Raw genomic sequence first — 24,226 nt, 5'->3', positions numbered from 1 at the left:
CCACACGTCCCAAACTCTTCTCCCTTCTGGCTCCAAAACTATGGAATGCACTTCCCATCACAGTCAGAACTGCAGCCTCACTCCCAATCTTCCGCCGTAGTCTGAAAACCCACCTCTTCAGACTCCACCATGGCCCGTAGCACTTGCCCTAGCCTAGCCCCTTAGATAGCACATTATGTAGACTTAGATAGTATTTTAAACAGACTTATAGCTTGTTACGTAGACAGCTCTAGAATTGCATTTTATGTAGTCATAGCACTTTATAGTACACATGTATAATATATTATATAGTATAGTATGTATAGTTTACATAGATACTCCACTGTTACGTTCTTAGTTTACGCATGATTCATGATAACTACTTTTTATATATGTGATGTATGCCATGCTTTTGTTATTGCTTAATGTAAATCGCTCTGGATTAAGAGCATCTGCTAAATGCCTAAATTGTAAATTGTAAATTGTCTCCTCTGGCTGTGGGATGGAGACCTATCTGGGAGATGGGGTCTATCTAAAAGCCATGCCATTTCACAGACTTGAAAGAGAAGATTTAAAGCCGACAAAACTTTGATCTGCTTTTATGGTAAAAATGTAAACATGAGCGCAGTGCTTGCATGCGTGTTTATGAGAATGGAAGTGTCCCACTTGATTAAACTGCAGAGATACTGAAGTACATTTACTGAAGCAACACATTATATAATGGGTTGATCACACAACTGCTGTTTGTTGTGCAAGGGGTGGGAGAATGCATGCCAAACAGCTCATATTAGAGAGAAATAGAACCTTTTATTTTACAACATGACCAGTTTGTATATTACTCCAAGTTACTCTAAAACGGTAATAATATTATTTATTACTAGTTACTTTAAAAAAAGTTATTACGTTATTACTTTACTCCCTGCCAAAAGTAACTAGTTACTTATTACTTTACTTATTATTACAGTAATTGCATCTTTTGTCCCCACAAGTCTTACTTTGCATTTTCAACATTAGCAGTACACCCCCCCCCCCCCCCCACCCCACTTGCCTACACATTGTAAAATCCTCATTGTTTATTTAACTCTGAAAAGTTTACTGTATAGTGTACACATCATGATGGGTCCATTTGGTTCCATTTGTATTTGAACACTAAGACCTTTACTGCATACATGAATTTAATTCATAAATTACAGACTAAATGAAAACCACACCTGGGCTCACTAATGAAACGCAATCTTTGAACAGAGTCTCACACTACCCAGTTTGTTCCGCATTCCGGACAGTTTAAGGCCCATCCTTCTGCATCTGATACTTCACACGTACAGACTAGTGTGCATCGTTTCCGTATCCGCTCTAGAGTCTAGATCTAGACCGGATCAGCAGCCTGCAAAGCAACTCCATCCCAACCCAGTCTACCATTATAAATAAACACCCAAGCCCACCACAGCACCACCAAGGCTCGTGAAAATGGTACTTTTGGAAAAAGGTTCATGTAATATTATTACTCAAAATGTGAAAGTAACTAGTTACTTTACTAGTTACTGGAAAAAGTAATAATATTACTGAAAGTAACTAGTTACTTAAGTTACTTGACAACACTGAACATGACATGCAGGAGGAGTGAGCAAGCGAGTATACAGGCAGGAATGTGAGAATTGGAATGATTCCTGAATCAGTACAGCCTGCTTGATTCCTTCAGACTCACATCTAATCCTCACCTCCTCACTCAGAGGTGGGACTAAGGCGCAAGTGGAGTGAGCTAGTGTGGAAGTTAGAGTATTGGAATTTGGCTAATACCTCCCTGCTCGGCTCTCAGCATCAAGGGTCGGATTGGGGGTTAGTCCATGCAACATACAGTACTGTACTAGCGGTATGTCCAGGGGGTGTACTTGTACATCAAGCCGCCCATAGGCTTCTGCTCCTATGGCCATGGGCCACATGGCTCAGGAACCATTGTTTCCCAAGGCTACTTACATGCATAATTGTAGTCCCGGTTTCTAGAAGGTGGCATGCTCGTTTCCCGTTTCGTTGGGTCCCATATAGCTTTGTTTGAATTGCTCAGCAGCAGTTTTGAACCGGAAACACATGTGACACGACATGTATATAATGTGTTCTCGGTTCACATTTGCAGCAGAGCCAATAAAACAAGCTACAGGAAAATGAACGGGAACAGGAAACGGGTACGCCACCTTCTGGACACCTGTGGGACTACAGTCATACACACAGAGCCCAAGGCTGAGAATATTCAGACATTCATGTGTTTTGTTGCACGGCTCACCTGTGTACGTGATGTTCTTCGGGTTGCCATATTGTCCGGGCTGGACTGGACTGTACACAGGATTCATGATGGAAGACACTCGTCCTTTACTGCAGATAGACACACACGAACAGAGAAGGGAGATGGAGAACGATTACTAACCACTTTCAACCTGTGTGTGAGAGAGAGATGCTGCTCAACAGTGCCAACCAGCGGTATTACCATGGTACTTCCGTGCTCATACATACAGACAGACAGACACACTGACAGACAGACAGACCTATACACATAGTCATGCATAGGAGTGGCTATAGCACCACTCAAACAGAAAGAAAAGAAAAAGACCATTACTGCATCAAAAGTAATGAATGAACTACACTATAAAAACGTGGAACAAACACAATTGAATGCCTCAACTCCAAGTGCTTGTCAGGGTGGAGGGCCTGGGGGGTGGGTCCCCAGTTCAAATACGATTAGGGTTAGGGTTTCAAGATTTGTTTAAAAATAGCAGGTTTATATATAAGTTTAAGCTAAATGTGATGCTATAGTAACACATTTTGCTGGGAACTGCCTGCATGGACCCCACTTTGAGAACCACTGTGTTTCACGTGTAGAGACACACAACACACATTTCATCACATAGGTTAGATGTAGCCTTTCATGGAACTATGGAATGCACTTCTCATTGCAATTAGAACTGCAGACTCACTCCCAATCTTCCGCCCTAGTCTGAAAACCCACCTCTTCATGCTCCATTTTAGCCCTTGGCACTTGCCATATAGCACTTGCCCTATATATATAATAGCCTCAGCGACCTTACCTTACCTACCTTACACCCGTATGCAAAGGCTAAACTTAAGTAACATAGATAGCATTGTATGTAGACATAGCACTCTATAGTGTATGTATACGTATAGCTTATGTGGTATCTGGAACCACAATTCACATTAATATAGCATAAATAACTGTTAAACTAAAGTGTAAACCTGGATCTTTGTCTCCCCTGGGTGAGAGACATGTTCCTGTATGCTAAATAGATCAGCTGCTGATAGCAGCACTGGGCTTCCTGGTGACCAATTAATACATCACTTCATTATATAGATATTCCACTGTTAGGTTCTTAGCTTACGTATGATTCATAACTATTTTTGATGTATTACGATGTTTTTGTTCTTGCTTACTGTAAATCGCTCTGGATTAAGAATGTGCCAAATGCCAAAATTGTAAATTGTATTATTATTATTTTAGAGAGAGAAGGGCAGAGAACTCTCTAAAATAAAATAAAAGTGTGAGAGCCAGTGGCGTAGAGGTTAGCATGTGAGGATATCCTGGAGTTAAATTGATCACATATACTGTAACAAATGTAATGGCACAGAGGGATCAAAGAAACAACGCAGAACCCCTCTGTGAGCACTCGGGGCGATGAATCAGCACACAAGGACAGAGAGAGAATGGATAACACACACACACACACACATGCACACGCGCGCGCACACACACACACACACACACACACACACACACACACACACACACACACACACACACACACACACACACACACACACACACACACACACACACACACACACACACACACACACACACACACACACACACACACACACACACACACGCACGACAGCCCATTGAGACGTTAGTGTCCTTTGATTTATGAGATACATACAGTGGGTTTGCCAGTGGCTATACGGCTGATGATACAAAGCCACTGGAGAGATCACTGTGAAACGAAATCCTGAAACTGCACTTAATGTTGCGTCAGTGGGACGAGAAGAGTGTGAATCGTTGAAACCTCTTATCTCCATATTGTTTTCCTCCGTAAGGGTATGCCCTACTTAGTCAGATACAATGTCACACTAAGTAGCAAAAAAATAGCCGATCTACAAGCTCAAAAGTCTTTGCAACGCGGCACGTTTTGAGCTCGTAGATTTGTGCTATTCCTTTTTTATTTTAATCCTGAAAATAACAGTTTTGGACATATGAGGTTTCCACCGGATCAGCAACGATGTAATGGTTCAGTATACTGGGTGTTTCTCCTTGAGATATTTTTACCCCGATGTCTGTACATCAGCTGGCACCGGCCTTATTCACCCCTTGAAGCTGTTTTTCGTTAGTTAAACCAACACCCTTTGCTTGGATATAGGACTTCTTCATTGCTTGTGTAAAATTGTTCATCAGTGGCTTTAGAAATCTTTTTGCTGGATATGAAAATATCTACAGCTACAGGCCACAGCATTCTTCCAAAAGCTTGAGACTGCAGTCTATCAAAAGGCTTGGTTGATGTGAGACTGCATGCTAGAGAGCCCTATTTAAACGATCCTTAGCCTGAAAGAGACCTATGGTTTTCTGGCCATAGAGGGGGCGGACCATTTTCTGGCTTAGACAGCCAGGGAGTCGGAGACTTCCTATTGGTTCACCAATGTGCCTGCCTCCCCACCCCCCGCCCCCCTCTGCTCCAGTTTGGAGTGATGCCCCTCTGCACTCTTATTGGTTAGTGAAAATACAAGGTTCACTCCTCTCGTATGCCAGTTCTCGCCCAGGCGTTTTTTTTCCCCTTTGAAACAAAACGATTGTGGTCTCCGAGGCTAGATGATCCTTGGTGCAAGGTGGTGCATGGACAAAGGTTACGCATATTGGGAGCGTGTACAACTATTTTTGAGGGGCGCTAGCCCCTCCTATGCACAGTTTTGTGTGTTTGTACCACGGAATGTGATGATTTGATTGGCTGAGCACGGAATGTGATGATGTATGATGATAAGACTAAGAGCGCCCCTCACTTCACACAAGTGTGATTTTTTTCCTTCTATTTAGACGGCGGATAGTATGAGGTGCAAAGGGGTTATATCTAGACTCTGAATTAGATGGGTGCGTGTTAGGCTGCCATAACATGAGTTAGACCTACAGTATCAGTGTCGTCTCATCCCTTAAGAGCTAAGTGCAGCTTCAAGCCTATACACTTGACACATTCCTATATAAATGACAGATTCAGCAAGTTGGAAAAACGGAGGGAATGGCTCTGCTCGTGTGCAAAGTCAAAGTGCGCAGCCATCTACAAGAGGAGCATTAATAATGTGATATGACGATGTCAGGACTCGGGAGATGAGGAAGCAAAAGCTCTGCTCACCTTAAACATCACGTGGATATCTTGAACCCTAGCATGCCTATTCTGGGGCGAACAGGGTTTAGGTGGTTAAACTGCCTAATGAAGCGGGACAGACGGCTGTGTTCTTCATGCATCAGCCCTTACATGGAACTGTTATATGTTGACCACAGACAAATAAGGAAGGCTATGGGTTCACGACACCACAGCAGAATCTATACCAAGTGTTTTCTCATTTCTCATTAATAGGAATAATGAAAAGTCTCTTTTCTTGAACACGAGTTAAATTCAGATGGTGTTCCGAACTGGCCTACTGTATATAGGTCGATCTACTACCGTATGCCCTCATTAACTAGGGGAGAAATGCAGCGCTGAGGGACTGTGTCAGACTTGAGACCAGGTCACAGCTGCTGGTCTAAGGCGCAATTGCTGTCTGACTCTTTCTCGTACCTATAAGATAGAAATCTGGGAACCCAACCCATTGACAAAAAAGGGAGAAAAAAAGGGAGAAAATCCATCTTGAGAGATTGCTAGAATAGCAACGCATCGACCTCAATACCTCATCATCGACCATGTTAAAACCAACACACCCATGGGCGCACAGGTGAGCACAACTAGCCCAGCGTGTGCAATTCTGCATGAAATGTATTGCAATGGGAAGCGCCAGTCGATAATTTCATCAGCTACATCAGGCTGTCTGTCTGTCTGTCTGTCTGTCAGAATACTGTATCAATCATGTGCTCTTTTGCCAAATATTTGCATATTTCATAGACTGTAAAGAAAGAAAGTGTGTAAGGATGTTAGAAAGGCATTCAAAGCTTAATATCATTTCCTTCACCAATACTGTCCATGCAGGACTGAATATCCACCTCAACTAAAGATGTTCTGCAGCAGCTGATAACACTCACAATGTCTCACATTTATGATAACCAATTCTTCCAATTATGCGACTCCTATGGTTCATTGTCCAAAGGCTTTTCCACACCCTCCATCACAGGCTGGCGGTTTTCGACTCCAAGCCCAGGCTAAGCTTCAATATGTTGTCTGCGAAGCTGAGCAGATGTTCCGCTGTCAGCTGCCCTCCGTGAAGGAGCCGTTTGACGCAGGGGTGATGAAGAGGGTGAGTGGGACAGCACACAGAGGGAGACATCACCCTTCTCACAGCACACACAGGGAGACATCACCCTTCTCAACTAACTATCCAAGACCTTACCACCCACATGCAGTCTGCTAGACTGCTACCACCACCTGCTGAGGAAACTACACACTCCCACTTCTATCTAGCCCTGTTTGTGTGCAACATTCTGCAGCAGCACCATGTGCACACACCTGCTGTTCTTACAGTATGCCTACCCTGCCCTATGCATCAATGTCACAAGGGAGTTGCCTCGACAGACACTTGTGAATGAAGCGATTCAATATTCAAATCTAATTATGGGGGGGGGGGGGGGGGTGAAGATGGTATACATGTGGTTTCTTATCTGACACTTTGTTAAACTCACTAAGGCCCCAGTGCAAAATGACATTTAACATTTATTGTCTGGCCAAGGAAGAACAATAAAGAAGAATGTGCCTCATGGTGGCGCTATAACAGCACACTTCACATTTTGGCCTATAACTCTTATGATAAAAGCTCAAAATCGTTTCCTCCCTGGATTCCTTGGATCATGACATTAGCCTATATTGGTGCTGGCTGCCTTCCAAACTTTGCAGGCCCTGGGTAGGCAACCTGGCCTGGAGGAGATGTGCATGTGCTCTGAGGGGCGAATTTTTCTAATTTAAACTAAGGCAATGGCCATTGGGAACGATGGCTGTTGGGAACGCATGCCGCTCCAGCTCCGGTTAAGCAACCCATACCCATTGTACCCGTTGGCCTCATATACTTGAGGCCAATCTACTATGATGACATATTCAGGATATGATCTCCATGGACAGACAGACATGCAGACAGATACAGAGATTTCTGGATGTGTCGTTCAGAACAACCACTTATCCGACCAAATTCTCACTTTCGCACAAGAGATAGATAGATAGATAGATAGATAGATAGATAGATAGATAGATAGATAGATAGATAGATAGATAGATAGATAGATAGATAGATAGATAGATAGATAGATAGATAGATAGTTAGATAGATAGATAGATAGATAGATAGATAGATAGATAGATAGATAGATAGATAGATAGATAGATAGATAGATAGATAGATAATTTCACTAAATACATAGTTGATTACTTGTTGATGTTTTGTTATTTTGGACATGCTAAAGTAGACAAATGACACCCCGTACTCTGAGGGATAAAGTACACATTTGTGTGTTGGCATCAGCTGGCGTCACCCCCCACTGGCTAAATCAAGTAAACTATACACATTTGTGTGTTGGCAACAGCTAGCATCATCTCCCGCTGGTTATGAATGTGCTGTTTTAGATCACCAAAATGTGTTGTGTTACAAGAACAACTTCATTACTGATGATGAAGTCACGAATTAAGTCCAATGAAGTCACCACCTGTGACACACTGAAACCTCATTTCCTTGCCTACTCTAATTAGGCTACCATTAAAAATCTAACTACTGTAGTCAATATCTTAGAAATAAACAGTGGTCTTTTGCCATGTGTTAAGCTGTTTAAAGCCATACAGTTGTGTGAGTGAAGCGAATTAACTGGTTCAAAGTCAAAAGAAAGGACAGACTGAGGGAAGACTGGCATGAAAAGATAAACATCAGTGTATTAATAGAGGAGGAACAGCTGTGTGAGAGAGGGAGAGGCTTGAAGGAGATGAAGGATTTTAGGGAAAGGTCACTTGAGACAGGAGGGACTTGTGAGGAGGCCCTAAAGCAATAAAGGAATAAAAAAATATATACCAAAAGAATAAAGACGACGCGTCAAATACATCATGGTTGAACAAGAAAGATAACAACAGAACAATGGGATGTGGCGAGATCTCAATCTGAGAAAACCATGGACATTCGTGAATCATTTTGGCGGATCATTGAAGTATTGTTCTACGGTAGAATCCCAAAACTCAAACATTAAGTGACTTACATTTGCCAAAGGCGACTCATGCATTTTTTAAGTGTATTTGATTTTAGTAAAGTTAATTTTATTAAGTAAGTAGGTCGGACTGCTTATTGTCGGTAGTGGACGAGAATGAGGGTGACTATATCCCCATTTCAGTGCGTTAGACCCCTGGGTTGTTACTGTAGAGCGCAAATCCTACATCAGCTCCCATACTTACTGCACGATCAAGCCGTGCTATTCATACACTGAGATGGGAGTTCCCGGGATCTAAGCCAGAACCTTGTGGTCCAAATTGGCGACTCCTCCACCGACAGAGCTACTCAGAAGCATTATTCAATATCTCAAAGTATTTATTTGTATTTTTAACATTATTAGTATTTAGTTTATTTTGTAGCCTGTCTTTCATGAAAAACATTTATTAAATGTTTATGGCAGCTATTTGTATTTGTTTATTTATTTATTCATTTATCAAAGACAAGTGAAACAATTGTTATTTCAGTATGTTCGAAGGAGATGGCGCCTCATAAATACCAAAAGTCTGTTTAAACACAGATAAAATTCACGTGCATCATTGCATGGCTAATGTTATCCGCTAAGTAAGCGGCCACTTGATTATGTACAGTACATAAAACAACCGAGCTGCAAAAAAGAAAAACATTCAAGTTCACGACGACCTTGCTGCCTTTGGAAGCCTGTCTCAATCACATACACACTTTCAGGTAATGCCACACACAAAAGAAAACATCACCTTGGAAGGACGGTATATAGCTAATCAGGCAGCGAGGCAGCTGAGACACAGCCGTAGTTAAGACAAAGGGATGATGGATGGAATTACAAAGGACGTGAGAACTGTGGGAGTATAGGGACTGGAATGAAGGTTATGGGTATTTTTGGCTGGCTGGGGCAAGAAGGAGAGGAGGAGGGAAACCACAGCGCAACATGAACAACCTCCTCTTAAATTTAACTCACTTAAACCATATCTGTCATTGTGCGTTATCCCCCAAATATCTTAACCGAAAATTGACGATCTACAAGCTCACAACACGGCACAACGTGCATCCATTGTGAGCTTGAAGCAGAAGCAGAAGATCTACTTCTGCTATTTCGGCTGAATGTTCACCTATTGTTGCCGAACATTCGCCTACTATCAGTACTATGACATGCCCAGAATGGGGATGCAAGAGTTCATTGAAGTGTAATTACATTTTTTTTGTTAAAATAATGTGCATTTCATGCAGGGGAGCCCACAGAAACTCTTGCCCCTTGTGGCAGACTGGCTGTCATGATCTGTGTCCTTTCTGTTTTTCTGCTTTTCTGCTGTGTTTTCTAGTGTTCTAGTGTTCCTAATACACCGACACCAACTTTTGTCAACAGGGGCGTCAATATAGCTGGGGGGTGGAGCCGGGGGAAAGTTCAGAGTTCTCCCAACCGGAATAAAGTAAAGGAGTGTTGGGTTTTCAAACGCAGATGCTTTAAATACTACTAATTTAAAATTAGGCGTCATGGCTTGCCAGATCACAGGCACAGATCCTTGTTGCCACTCGACAAGGAACGCTACTTTAGAAAATGAAACAAGCTAGAGGCCGATTGGAATGTTTTCCTTGACTGCATGGACATGATCCAACACAACACAATGGACTGATATATTCGCATGGTAAGAGACACCTTTCTATAGATATGATCACTGAAACTTATAATATATAAGCCATTAATTCATCAATGATGTTTATAGAACATGTTTTAGTGAATTCCAAGTAGGCTACCGACACCATTCGTTTCGACCGCACAACAATGGCTCCGTGCCAAGTTCCAACTGTCTCTAAACTACTTAGAATTCACCACAATGTGTTCTATAAACATTATTGATGACTTAATGGCTGTTGGTTTTTGATATTACGTTAAGTTTAAGTGATCATGTCTCTACCAGGCGAGTAAACACTGCGCTGCGGTAACACAATGTTTTGTAACATGGCGGGAGAGGGAGATTGATGTCCGATTTCAGTGGTGGTTATGCTTGTGCAACTTGACGCATGCAATAAAGTATACAGAGATAAGGATACTCTGAATATAAGCCAAACCCAAACCCAGCATAAACCAAAAATCTACAAACTCACAACGCGTCGCAACCGTAGGTCGCAACGCGCTGTGAGCTCATGGTTGGCCTGGACTGAAGTGTTTTACGCACATTCTCCATTTACAGTCCTTACGCCGGCTTACGCCTACACAAATGTTCAGATTACAAATATAAAGTGCTCACCCCAGGGCCATGGATGTTACAATTCTGCTAGGGCGGGAATAAGTACCGGTATCTTCCGTATTGTTCAATAAAAAGCAATGTTTAATCCGTTTTTGGCCATGCGCTTTCAACTATGCGCCCCTATCGGTTGGTGCATTATAACTCTGATAAAATGGCCACCGATCGGATTAAAACGCTTTTTATTGAACAATGCGGAAGATACGGGTACTTTTACCCACCCGAGGAGGATTGTAACATCCGTGGCTCTGGGGCGAGCACTTTATATTTGAAATCTGAACATGTATGTAGACGTTAACGTTCTAAATGGGAAAAGTGCATAAAACAGGTTGAAGTTCCGCCATGACAGACGAGCGCCATGTGAACCATGGCTAAATCGTCTCGTATACGTAATAATAAGTCAACTTTCCGAGGGCGAGTGTTCCAGATGTCCTTCTGATGGATTTGTCTTGGCTGTCAATATTTCTATCATCCAACAAATCGCTCTGAAAGTGATCCAAAGGATCGTACGCTATTATAACTCTATGGGGAAGACCTTTTTGTTTACCCCGGGCTAAAACCGGATGTGACATTTGTGGGCGGTCCTGTCTAGCTTGGTGTGGATGTATAGTGTTTTACTTTTCTGTCGTGTTCCTTTTATTTTGTAGTATTTAGTGTCCTGGTTTCCTCTGTAGTTATGTTACAGGTCTATCTTGTCAAGTTGCCTCACCTGTGATTATTTGTTTGCTTCACCTGTGTCATGTTAGTCTCCTAGCCATAGTAGCCAATCCCTGTTGATTTTCAGTTGAGTTCACCTGTGTCTTTGTGTATTTAATATTTATATACCCCCCTGGTCCCAGCATTTCCTTGCTAGTACACACATTGTGATATGTTGTGTGAATGCGTGTCTCATGTCTTGACATCAGTTCCTATTCCTTGTGGCTTTATTCGTTTTTGAGTTATTAAACACTTTGAACCGACCCTGATCTGCCTCATCCTGCATGGGTCCTACTACATTCTATCCTGACTTGAACCTCATTTTGAATTGAAAACTCTAAAGTTGTCTTGTCAAGACAGTCAGTTTTGTTGCTAGAGAAACTTACCTTTTCATGTTTACCTTTTTTCCACGGAATGATAGAGCACGAGAAAAAGCATCTTCTAAGAAGTGACTTCCTTTTAGAAGGAAGATGTAATACTGTTATCTAATATCCTAAAGCAGGCTTACACATTGCAATGCTGCTTCATAGAAACAAATGACTATGTTTGTGGCATAATTCCGTTTTCTTAAAAAACTATTCATATGAATAAAAATCAAATACCATTTATATAGAGAGACTACATCAGAGATAAAAAATGATTTGGTTTCAAACTTCAAAAGCCATTGAAATGTGATAACGTGTGGCAGCTAGAGGCTGGTGGAAACCCACAGATGATGTTAAACACATTTGGGGGGAGGGTGGAATTTAAATACAAGATTTTCTACATTGACCTCTTCAGGTTCTGAGCACTTTCGGGCTGGTACAAGAAATTGAATTGGTCGGATTGCAGCCCGTTGGCCATTCTCATGGCAATGCTAGTGAGGGAACGAATAATCTGTGAAATTACAAGAGGAAGAGGAAACGATGAGTGCAATGATATAGCAGAACAAGCGAAGGAAGAAAGAAATGGCAGCAGTTCAAGGCCTCACTTATACTTGTCGCTTAAGGAAATTCTTGTTACTTTCGGCAAGCAACACCTTCATATGGTGAAGCATAAATTAGGCAAATTTGGTGGAAATAGCCGATTTACACTTGTTTGTAGATCGCTTATTTTTGGCAACGATGTTTGGTGTGGAGGGACAAGGGTAATAGAAAAGAGTGAGGAGGGAAAAGGGAAACAGAAACTTAAGGGTACCACAGACCAATTTCCAAAACATAATGTAATTTATGATTCTGATTATTATAAGTAGTAACTTAAAAGCCATGCATTGGATTCAGTTCAAATCAACAAAGTATGACAATCAACTTGCAGAGACTTGAAACTCATGTGAGTAATCACACACAGTAACAATTCTGTAGTGTTTATTGTTGTTTTTAAATGTATTTAAAAGCATGGGATGATTTGACAAAATAAGTGAAGATTGTCAGTGTTGTAGGCAAGTTCGATTTGCAAACAAAACGTAAACCCCCTTTTTAATGCTAACCGAATTGTCAGACTGAAGCAAATTATTTCAGTTTCGATTTATCGCCTGAAAATGTGAATACATTTTATGTATTATTATTTCCCAAATCCAACTAGCAGAGATATGTTTTGGAATTAATTGGTAATAAGGTAGAATGGGAGTCGAGGTCAATGAGCTAAACACGGCAGAGCAGATGGATGCATAGGAAGGTCATTACTAACACATAAATCACAACACGGCACGCTGAGAGTTACAGCAGCACCAATGTAAGAATGGTTGGAGACCTAAACAATTAATTCACAAACACTCTCTCTCTCTCACTCACACACACACACACACACACACACACACACACACACACGCACGCACGCACACACACACACACACCATGGGGAATGAAACCAGATTAGCTGGTAGAGCATGTGGAGAGTTAAATTTCTCACTATACTGTAGTGTATACTTTGCCCTCCAAGCTCATTTATTTTGAGTATACTGTACTGTATTTTGCCCACCAAGCTCATTTATTTGCCATCATCCTCTTTATGACCTTCATTGAACAGCATAGTCCCTTGGTACTGTAACCCAATCTCAAACTGCAATCAGTCACACATCTAGGTCTAGAAGTGATGGAGGTGACCCTGCAATGCTACAGCACCATCTTTTCCTTTTTTTGTGAAGAAGAGAAGTCTGCTGACAAAGGCTCATCTCATATCGACACAAGTTCTCACTTACCGGTACTTGTCATACGTGTAGACTGTAGACGACTGGGATCTTTTTGTTCAATTAACCTTGCGTTCTTTAAAATGCAAGGTACAGTTTAACACAGAATTCCCTCCCGTTACCATAGGCAGTAACGTGAGGCCAGTGCCAGAGAAATGTGCGACATAAGCAAAGAAGAAGCTAAAAAGGCTAATGATGGATGCTAAAAACGGTAAATAAAATACCATTCATTCTGGATTAAATTACATTAAACAAACCAAAGATCTCTCGTGTTGGCAAATGGCAAAGGAGGTTGCAAGCACAAATCCCGAGAAATCGTGGGATTGGCATACATTTGGTAACCTTTAACATTGTGGAGAGCAGTTGATAAACTAGATAAAGAGCGAGGGAATGACACATTATCACAATACTCCAGAGGCATAGTAGCTTTAGTGCTTTAGCATTATGCTGTATCATTGGTAGCATATGTCATTGCACTGCATTATGTATCACTGACATTATGAAACATGATAATTGGCTGCCTTCGGGTTGGTTGTGCCGTGCTTCTTCTAACCATAAAACAGTTAAAGAACAAGACAAAGGCATTCATACCCTTGTTCAACTCCATGTAGCACCTTTCAGCTTTTCAGCTGAAGCCTTAACACATAATAAGCAGACATAGCAAACATAGCAGTGATCTTTCACTAAGATATTTAGTGTAGCGTGAAATAAGATGGGGGCCTAGCATGGACCATTGGTTGGGTGACTCTGGTCAACTAAGTATTAAGCGCTACCTGAGTGTCGAGTGTTGACCAGGTATCACTAGTTTGAGCCAGAATGAGGCTATGTAGATCGGTGAACCAATAATATCCACAGCCTGTTTTCGACCGGCACCCGCCCCTCTAGACCAGAAATCTTACAGGCTGAGCCAGACATAGGCTTCAGCTCAAGGACACTTCAGAATCAGAATTTATTGTTACTTTCATGAAACACACTAGCAAAATACCGTTCCCCGCAACTAACAGAGCTTGTCACATTTTTGAACATGCAGTCAGGAGGAGCCAGGGATCGAACCAGGAACCTTTTGATTCCAAGATAACTAATCTACTCCTGAAACACTGCTGGTGAGGAAGGCTGGCTTCATAGCTGGAGTGGAACAGGACACTCTGGAGGTGGTTGCAGAGGGGAGGATGAGGAGGAAGCTAAGCGCTATCATGGAGAACCTCTCTCTCTATGATCAGCTAGTGATGAATGATGATGAGCCCATTCAGCCAGCCACAGCGACAGCCGTTTTTGTCAGTAGCCGAGCCATCAGGCTCCACAACCAAGCTGTCTGTTACTGACCTGTTATACCTTTTGACTGCTGACTCCTGCATGGACTTTGACAGGTACGCGTGCCTTTTAAGGATGAATGTTGATATATTCTACATATATTCACCCAGGTACACACTGTTGAAAGAATGTCTGTTGACAGATCGTAGTGCACTGTATATCTTCATATTCACTGTTGATAGGCTGTATACATAATATATATTCATTGTTGATAGTCAATATACAGTTTATTCATTCATTGTTGATAGATTGATAGACATATTGTAGCGTGCAGAGCCCTGGGCTGGATTCGAACAGGCAACACTAGCTCGCTTGGAGGAACGAGTTACGGCCGGGTCTTTTGTGGGGTCGCTACACTATAAATTTACATGACAGGCAGTTGTTGGTACCTGCAGGGCATTTCTGCCTGACGCACCTCCGACGGTGCCTAAGCGCCAGCTGTAGGGTTTCAGCTGAGAGCCATCCTGGCCTTGCCCCTTGCTCGCAGGTAGTGACCCTAGACTCTGCATGGCAGGGGCGTCCTCCTCCCTGAGCCAGGCTTTCACCTATATATTAATGTATTTACTGGCAATAGATGAACAGTATAGATATATGGCAATGTTTATGTTTATTGCTAGACTGTAATGTTCACTCATTCAGAGATTGAGTGGAGATATTCAGGGCCATCAACTCAGTAACTATTTCATTTTTATTCATATTTATGTTATATAGGTCTGGTTCTTGACTCTTACAACACAATACCTGTCCAGTGTTTCATTCCTTACTGCTGTTGCAGCAATGACATCTGAAGAACTTAGGTTTTACTTCAATATTATTAAATTAATAATTCACATTATCTTGTCCTTTCTTGGATGAACTTATCTTATTATGTGTGGAGTTGTCAGAGGATATGTGTTTCATGAGGGGGGAAAATTCGCCACACGTAGTGAATCAGGCTGGATCCCAAGCTAGTGCTGCGTGTCCTTAATGACAGTTTTAACCATTCTCTTTGCAGTCTGCCCCCCCCCTCTCTCTCACTCTGTAACTGGAACAAGAAGAGGGAGACGCGAGGAGGCTGGAGGGGAGAGGAGTATAGAACAAAGGAAACAGTTCTCACTGTCGTCTTTGTAGAGCTGGAGCATGGCAGCAAATATAACTCCTGCTCATTTCGCTCTCCATGTCTCCAATCAGTCTACAAATGGCAAGACAATTACAGTATTCCTCCCTCGGCCATACTTCTCTCCTTGCTAAGGGCCTGCATGATGGCTCAACGAGTTATCACCTGTAAATGGTGTATGGCTACAGTATCTATCTGTGGATTTCTCTTTATCTACTTGCCTGTGGCAAAGTCAAGCAGGAGGTTGGCTAGGGACTGCCGAGGGTGAACCAGAGTTCAGAGATTCTTTGCACATGTCAAACTCTGGCCACTGGCCAGCATTACATGGTCAGATAGAGCGATGCACTGCATGACAGCACCCATACTAGTCCGGCAGCCGACAGGCTTCTTTTGTTTAAAGTGGGAAATTTGGTATATAGTCTTTTTTATTGGCCTAAAGTATTGTCTATATACATACATTCATGAATCCACTTGCTGACCGGCTGTTAGTATTGGGCAATTTTTTCCCCCATTAGGATCCTATATGGCAGGCAAAATTGTCAAAAAATTCAAACTTTCCTTATGCTTTAAGTAGCATGTGACATGTGTCAAACTAGGGGGTGTTCATGATTCTGAATCGATTCCAAGCATTAGTTTTGCACATAAAACACTCCTTGGGCTAAAAACGGCCATAGACGTCATGACAAATGTGATGAGGTCAGCACAAATGTGATGAGGTCAGCACATTTTGGGCAAGTTGCTATGGCTGTTTTTAGCCCAAGGAGTGTATTTTGTGCAAAGCTAATGCTTGGAATGGATTCAGAATCATGAAAACCTAGTTTGACATGTTACATACTACTAAAAGCAAAAGGAAAGTTTGACATTTTTGACATTTTTGCCTGCCATAGGATGGTAATGGTAGGGTCACAAGAAACCCATATAAAAAATACCCAATTGCCCAATACCAACAGCCGGTCAGCAAGTGGATTCATGAATATATGTATATAGACAATATTTTAGGCCAATAAAAAAGACTATATACCAAATTTCCCACCTGTCCACCTCGACTGCCGGACTATACAGCTTCACCAGCATTACCAACATTACATTGTCTAGACAAGAAGTGGTTCTCCTTAAACATCTTCATGTCAAGGACGTGCAAATTAATATGTATTTGTCTGCAGACCCCCTGCTGCCCATCTGAATATTTTTGAAAAAAAGGTGGTAGAAGTAGTTAAACATGATTTTGATACTATATTAACACATTTTGCTGGATTTTAGGACTTTATACCAGCATTACATTGTCTAGAGCTGTAGTGTTTTGTGAGTTGAGGGGGCCATATTTTTTTACCACATAAAAATATTATAATAATACAATCAAGTCAACAACCAGAGATGCATATTATTTGTTATTCAGCTGGACAGATCAAACCCGAATGGAAACAAGATATTTGTGTTTGACTAAGTGTTTGACTGTAATCTGTTTTTGTCTAATAAAGTATTCAATCAATCAATCAATCAATCAATCAATCAATCAATCAATCAATCAACCAATCAACCAATCAACCAATCAACTAAGCAATCTTCTCTGGAAATTCACAGCCATTTTCAGCTAGCTTGCAAGTTCACTTGCTATGTGTCAGCAACTGATTGTAATTTTGTGTCAAAGCAGGTGAGATGTCTGTTAACTCTAGCTCGAAAAACTGAGAACCATACAATGGGGCCAATATAGTAGCACTATAACAGCACTGTATGTAGCAAGTTTGTCATGCTCATTGCACGGGGTACCACGGCGTGGTACAAAAAATATCATTGACATGCATGCGCAGGTACGGAACGGTACGGTGCACGCGTACACGCTAGAACGTGTCCCCCTAGATCAGGTTTAACCCACTTTCACCATTATTTTAAACTAATCTACAAGCTCATAGCGCGGCACTGAGTGAAAAATGTCATGATTTAGAAGACATTTTGTAGAATGTGGTCTCAGGTCTAAATGCATGGGTTAACTGTTTACCTGAACATCATCGTACACGCAAAAAAGCAAAACAGCAGTATGACTCCATGCAGTACTGCTACTGTGGTGTTCTGTTGGATGCAACAAGAATGCCTCCTTCTCCATCGAAGAAGAGATTCGTCCAAAGCAAACGTTTTAGTTTCGCTACTGCAAGAAGTTGTATGATTATGTTAACTCTACTTTTGTGTTTGTGTCAGCTGTTCTATGCGCATGCGCACATGTAGGTGCGCGTGTGCATGTACGTGCATGCACGTGAGGTCATTAAAATGCTGTACCACCGAAGAAGAAAAACAAATCACCATTACACCACTGGTAGCAACATGCAGTAGTCAGAAGCCATGGCGAACCAGAATATTCAGACTACTCGCCTATATGTGGTTTAATGCTATGACAAATGTGGAAGTGGTAAACAATTAGGCCTACAAAGTAACATTTATTTTTACAACATTTAAAATGCCAAGTGCTAAACCAACCCCAAACCACTGATCATTATGTTCTCCAGCAGCAGCCACTACCCCATTACAATGTTTACCTCACTGTCTGATGCTGCTACCTCTGTTAAGCCATTAACACCGGGAAAAGCATCTGCTCATTTCAGATTTCAGCTTAAAAGCATTATTTTATACTTTGGCTATTCAAAAATAGCAAGCTCATAGCTTGTAGATCTGCTATTTTAGAAGAATTATTATATATATAGGCTATATTTTTAAAGTGAACATTTTTAACTCTTTACTTCTGGGGGGTCCCTGGAATAAAATATTTTGAGATGGGGTCCTTGACATGCCAAAAGGTTTGGCACCACCGATATAGAAACATAGGTTTTTCAGAAAACCTTTTAGGAGACAATTGTTGAATCAGCCTCAGGTCTGATTGGGTTAAACACAGCCTAATGACAGAGAGATAACAAGCACACCAACTCCCAGCACTCATTAGGCTACTGCTTAAATACTAAACCAACGCGCAGTATCACTGCGATGCTGCTGTCAACGCAGAGGGTTTGAGATCTTCTTGTGAGGTGGTGCACACAGCGTGGCGCTCTCAGTCACCATGAGAAACTATTGACTTTAGTGCTTGGCTGGAAAATGCCTGTGAGGACTTTAGTATAATAATGACGGCAGGGATTCTGTGAACACTGGGTGTTCATCAGTGGTGGAAAGTAACTAAGTGCATTTACATATACAATTGTGAGGTATTTGTAGCCTACTTTACTGGAGTATTTCCAATACTTTTACTTCTATACTGCACTACATCTTGGATCCAGATTTTAATTATTATTACAAAGCATACATACTTCTTCAGCCCAATATACATTTCGGCCATTTGAAAATAGTCGATCTACAAGCTCACAAGCTTGTATAGATGTATAAAAATCTTTTGAAAATAGCCGATCTACAAGTTCACAAGCTCGGCTATTTTCAAAAGATTTGTATACATTTGAAAACTTGAAATGGGACATTCTGCATAATGTACTTTAAGTACATTTTGATGTCAATACTTTTGTACTTTTACTCAAGTAGGCTAGATGTTGAATTCTGGACATGCAGGATGCTTTTGCTTAAGTAAAAAAACGAGTACTTTTTCCACCATTGGTGTTCATTTAAATCACAGAGCATCTGTATAGCCAATATGAAGTGAAATCTCTGTGTACTCCTTTGGAGAGGAGCCAGCGGCACAACACCTCAGGTTACCTAATGCACGTCAGTCAAAATGTTGTATGCCTGCAAGGGCACGAAACACATTTCTTATTCAAGACTTGGAGAGGTTGCATGGTTTCATACTCTTTTCTTTTGAGCATACCCATTTGGAATGTTTTGCCATAGGGCCTATATCACACGTCCTTGAGATCTCCTCCGGCCGAACAGCCCGGATAAAAGGGGTAAATCAGGGCTGCCTGCGACTCACTGGAAATATTCAGAGAGACGCGAAGAGGACATCTGGATTTAAATGTACGCCACACACTGAGCCTACAGTGTAACCCATCAGAAAAGAAAACACAGCACCACCATTGGGACGAAAGAGCGTTCAAATAAAACTGGAGCAAGGCTGAGAAAGTCTCCACCTTTCTGTACGTCTTCAATAATAGAGAGACGGGGAATTTGCTCAGTTGGATAGCCTAAGGCTGTTAGTTCAACCATACCATACACTTCTCTTGATAGGAGAAGGCAGTGAGAGCTCAAATGACATAGAAGAAAGAAATAATACACATCCATGCAATCTCATAAACAATGGATGTGAAAAGCAATGAATTAGTGGCATAGAGATAGAATGGCATGAAGACAACGCAAAGAAAGCACATTGTTTGTTTAATACGCAGCAATCAAATGAAAGGTCCCTGTTTATTATCTGCATGCTGTTGTTATAGTAAAGTAGACAATGAAATCATCAGTGTAGGCTACAATGTAACCAATATATTCTGGGAGTGCACAGCAACTGTAGCTATAAACCAATAGGCCTATACGGTACATTTGTATAGCCTATACATTCAATGAACACTCAGTATTTTACCATGTATCAAATAAAGGGCCACAGACCAGGGGCCCAATTTGCTTAGGTCATTTCCAAAGCTTCCATGTGCATGCACTTAATTAAAAGTCCTAACAAAAGCAGCTGCTGCATGCATCAAACATGCGCGCGCGTGGCACGGACGCGGTACGTGTGACAGAAATAGGCTCCTTGAACTTGAACGTGAAGTTTGCGGCCGCCGCGGCGCTGCTATTCCTGAATCTGGACGCATCCCTTCACATCACCATCATCGCTGCATGCGCAGAGGATTTCACTTGCCTTTTAAAATGGTCACACACACAGTAAAATACCCCGACACCATTTTGAGCCGCACACGGCTCTCTCTCTGTCCAAATGCCTGTAGACTGCTGCTGCGTGCACGGGCACAAATGTACAACAAGCACTGGGAAACGCGCCGAGATTTAGCAGCAATTCCTATGCAGTCCATTTAAACGCGTGTCACCTTATAATAAAGCCATCCCTGCGTGGATCCAGTGTCTATTATGCCTCATGCAGCTCAGAACTGGTTTATACTGGAGGGAGACCTGAACTATAGAGCTTTAAAAGGACATGCAAGATCTCTAGCCTACTGCATGATGTCTGTCTGATAATTGCTGAGGTCGTGATTTAAATCCCCTAGTGTGTCATATGATGTGTGTAATTTGTCAAAGAAGAAAAAAGACAGACATTCCGCTGCACTCAACTGGCAGTGCTCGTGTTTTAATTCCAAGCACTGACACTTTTTTTGTGAACGCAACACATCGACATCGTAATGACGCTGTAATAACACCACGTTAAATGCAACATAAAAAAAACATATATTTTCACAGCAATACGTAGGCTATCTAGGCTACTGACATCGGCCACGAGAGAAGAACATCTGTTTGCAAAAAAACCCCAAGAAGAAACACACCTGGAAATCAACACTCACCCGATGTGTGCAGTATTATTATTATTGCTGTCTTGTATTCCAAACAACACAGTCCCCGTTTCCCCTCGTACAGTCAGTGCTGGCGGCCCGTCTGCAGTGCAAGGTTTGCTCCGGTGCTTTCTGAAAAGCGGCGTAGTTACTGACAGAAATTCACACAAAATGGGGGGATGGTACTCAGAGAGAGAGAGAGAGAGAGAGAGAGAGAGAGAGAGAGAGAGAGAGAGAGAGAGAGAGAGAGAGAGAGAAGGGGGGGTGGGGGGAGGGGGGGGGGGGGGGGCAAACACAAGGGGAGGACCTACCGAGTACCAAAGCCTCTTGGGATGCAGGAGGGGCACTTGCCAAAACATACTATGTTCCATGTATTTGAGACACATGCACTCATTTGACTCAGTGTACAAATGCAACCAAATTGGCCCATTGAGTTACACATGTGGATAATGGATTTGACTAGCTATAGGCCTATATGAAATAATTACCCTTTCTTCTTGCTTGTGGAAGAAAGATTTTGATCTTGACCTTTAAACATTTGTCTTTATGAAATTATGAAAGAGGTCTTTATGAAATCGGAGCCAATGGGTGTCAGTGGTCAAGAGTTATGTAAAGTCTGTAGCCATATGTAATAATCAAATATCGGGATTCTGCAAATATATGCAAAATGTGGAAATATTTTGGAATGTCTCACATTCCATGTCTAACACATGGGTCAAACAGCATGGCAGGCCTGAAACCTAATGTGCATTGCCAAATTGTATTAATTTTTGTGTTTTGCGGTATTCTATGTTTGTAAACTACAGTTGTTAGCCTACTGTATGATGTTTAGGCCTACAGATTTATTTATGTTGTTAACTTGATATGGAATATGTTACTCTATCTATTTTATGTGGTTTTCATTGCTGTATTTAATGTTGTTGTTTACTAGTTGTTGTGATTTATGTTGCTGTTAAAATAGTTTTGATTCATGTTGCTGTATATTTTATGTTGTTGTAAACTTGTTGTGGGTTATGTGACTGTTTTTATGTTGTTGGTTTTACATTGTATCGTTGTTAACTAGTTGTGGTGTTTTGTTGTAAGCTAGTTAATGTCGCTGTGATTTATGTTGACACTGTGTATGTTGTTTTGGTCAGATAGAATAGAGGTATGTTTCTGGATCACTGCTGCCCTCCTCTGGCTATAGTCTTCTGTCCAGGAATGCGTTGAATAGCACCATCTAGTGAAGGAATTCCTTTCACAAGCATTTGAGAAGCAATGGCTGTGTGGCCCCCATACCATCTGAAACACATACACAACCGGAATATGTGTACGCCTGATGGTGGTTTACGTTCATGATGGTTTCCCAAACAACACTTCTTACACCATGGTGTAAGAAGTGATTCTGCACATGCTCAGTTGCTCCTCTAGGCCGCACACAGAAGCCTGTGAACATAGACATTTCGTGCATAGATGTGCCACGCAATGGTAGGCCTCAGGCCTGGTATAGGCCTCAGGCCTCAGGCTTGAGGCCTGGTATGGTAGGCCTCAGGTCTACCATTCTTAAATTTAATAATGGTAGAATTAATAATATTTGGACTGCTGGACAGCTGACAGTAGGCTCACTTTACTCTCAAAAAAATATATACACATATACACACACACACACACACACACACACACACACACACACACACACACACACACACACACACACACACACACACACACACATATATATATATATATATATATATATATATATATATATATATATATATATACATACATACATACATACATCCTTATATACAATTGAAAACATGTCCCCAAAAGCACGCACAGGAACAAAAGGCACCAGCTACTACGTCACTGACACGCTGCAACACGCTGCAACACACACTGCAACAACACACTAACACGACACAGTCTTACCCTCCGCGTCGATCCACGGCTATCTCCTCATGTCGCGCCGCACGCCCACAGTCAACAACACCCGCGTAAAAACTGTCATTGCACTGCCACTACAGCCGCCTCCCGTCCACACTCACAAACAACATCAATATCAATAATAAACACAAACACGCCACAAGCACCGACACCCCCGCCTAATTTGTTGCCAGGTCTATGAAAACAAGCCCAGAAAAAATGCCATTCAACACGCTACTTACAACTCGCTTACAATTCGCGGACCTGGCAACACTGCATCCTGTTTTCCCATTGGCTACGGTTGCTACAACACGCATTTGCACTGCATCTTGGGAGCAACACAGCTTAATGTAGGGGTCACCGATTGCTGTGCTACATCCCCCTCATGTCCTCACCACCCCGTTCGGCTACACCACACACACTCACCTACACAATTCTCCACATGCAACACAGGGCCCTTATTGGCTAGCCCCCTCACATGGCGATCCCCACGCAACAAAACACAGCCAGCCACACACACACACACCCACCCACACACACACACACAACGCCCACGTTCGGAAATATCGCACTGAGCGCACTGTGCAAACCTGGCGTGGTACAAGCGGGACAAACCGACGCGCAAATATCGACACGAACAACAACAACAACACTACACGCACACGCGCGCGCTGCAACAACACACAGCTACGTCCAGTGTGTGTGTGTGTGTGTGTGTGCGTGCGTGCGTGCGCGGGGGGGAATTTGGATCGCCTCGCGATGCAGCGAAAATGCCACTACACTACACAGGGCTCGACAGTGCGACTAGGTACTCGCATTTGCGCCTTACAACATCACCGTGCGAGTTGTAACATTCACTTTGTACCACCGGTGCGACTACACAATCCGAACTTTAAAGCTACAACTTGCGCAGTTTACATCCACAAGAATGTGTCACTCTCTCGGTTCTGCACCGCTGCTGGAGAAGTATAGCACTGTCGCAGGCAGCGCCACTAAT

The 24,226-nt window shown here is 42.1% G+C and overlaps 1 protein-coding gene across 3 annotated transcripts in view; it reads right to left on the bottom strand.

The window, feature by feature from the left end:
- LOC306928301 (protein FAM168A-like) overlaps window positions 1-21,463 on the bottom strand; it is a 46,900-nt gene extending 25,437 nt beyond the window's left edge. For 2 of the 3 annotated variants that reach the window (XM_079508313.1, XM_079508315.1), the window contains exons 1-2: window positions 12,106-12,194; window positions 2,258-2,346 (exon numbers count right to left, since the gene is read on the bottom strand). In XM_079508313.1, coding sequence (XP_079364439.1) covers window positions 2,258-2,346; window positions 12,106-12,182 — 166 coding nt within the window. In that variant the 5' untranslated portion in view covers window positions 12,183-12,194. Of the gene's footprint in view, window positions 1-2,257; window positions 2,347-12,105; window positions 12,195-21,333 lie in introns of those variants that run through there. The other variant, XM_079508314.1, reaches the window with a different exon arrangement.
- Between the last annotated feature and the right edge of the window lie 2,763 nt (window positions 21,464-24,226).

This window comes from Electrona antarctica (assembly GCF_951216825.1).
Source record: "Electrona antarctica genome assembly, chromosome: 8".
Taxonomy (NCBI): Eukaryota; Metazoa; Chordata; class Actinopteri; order Myctophiformes; family Myctophidae; genus Electrona; species Electrona antarctica.
The sequence above is the reverse complement of the archived record's forward strand: the minus strand, read 5'-3'. Positions and strand labels throughout refer to the sequence as shown.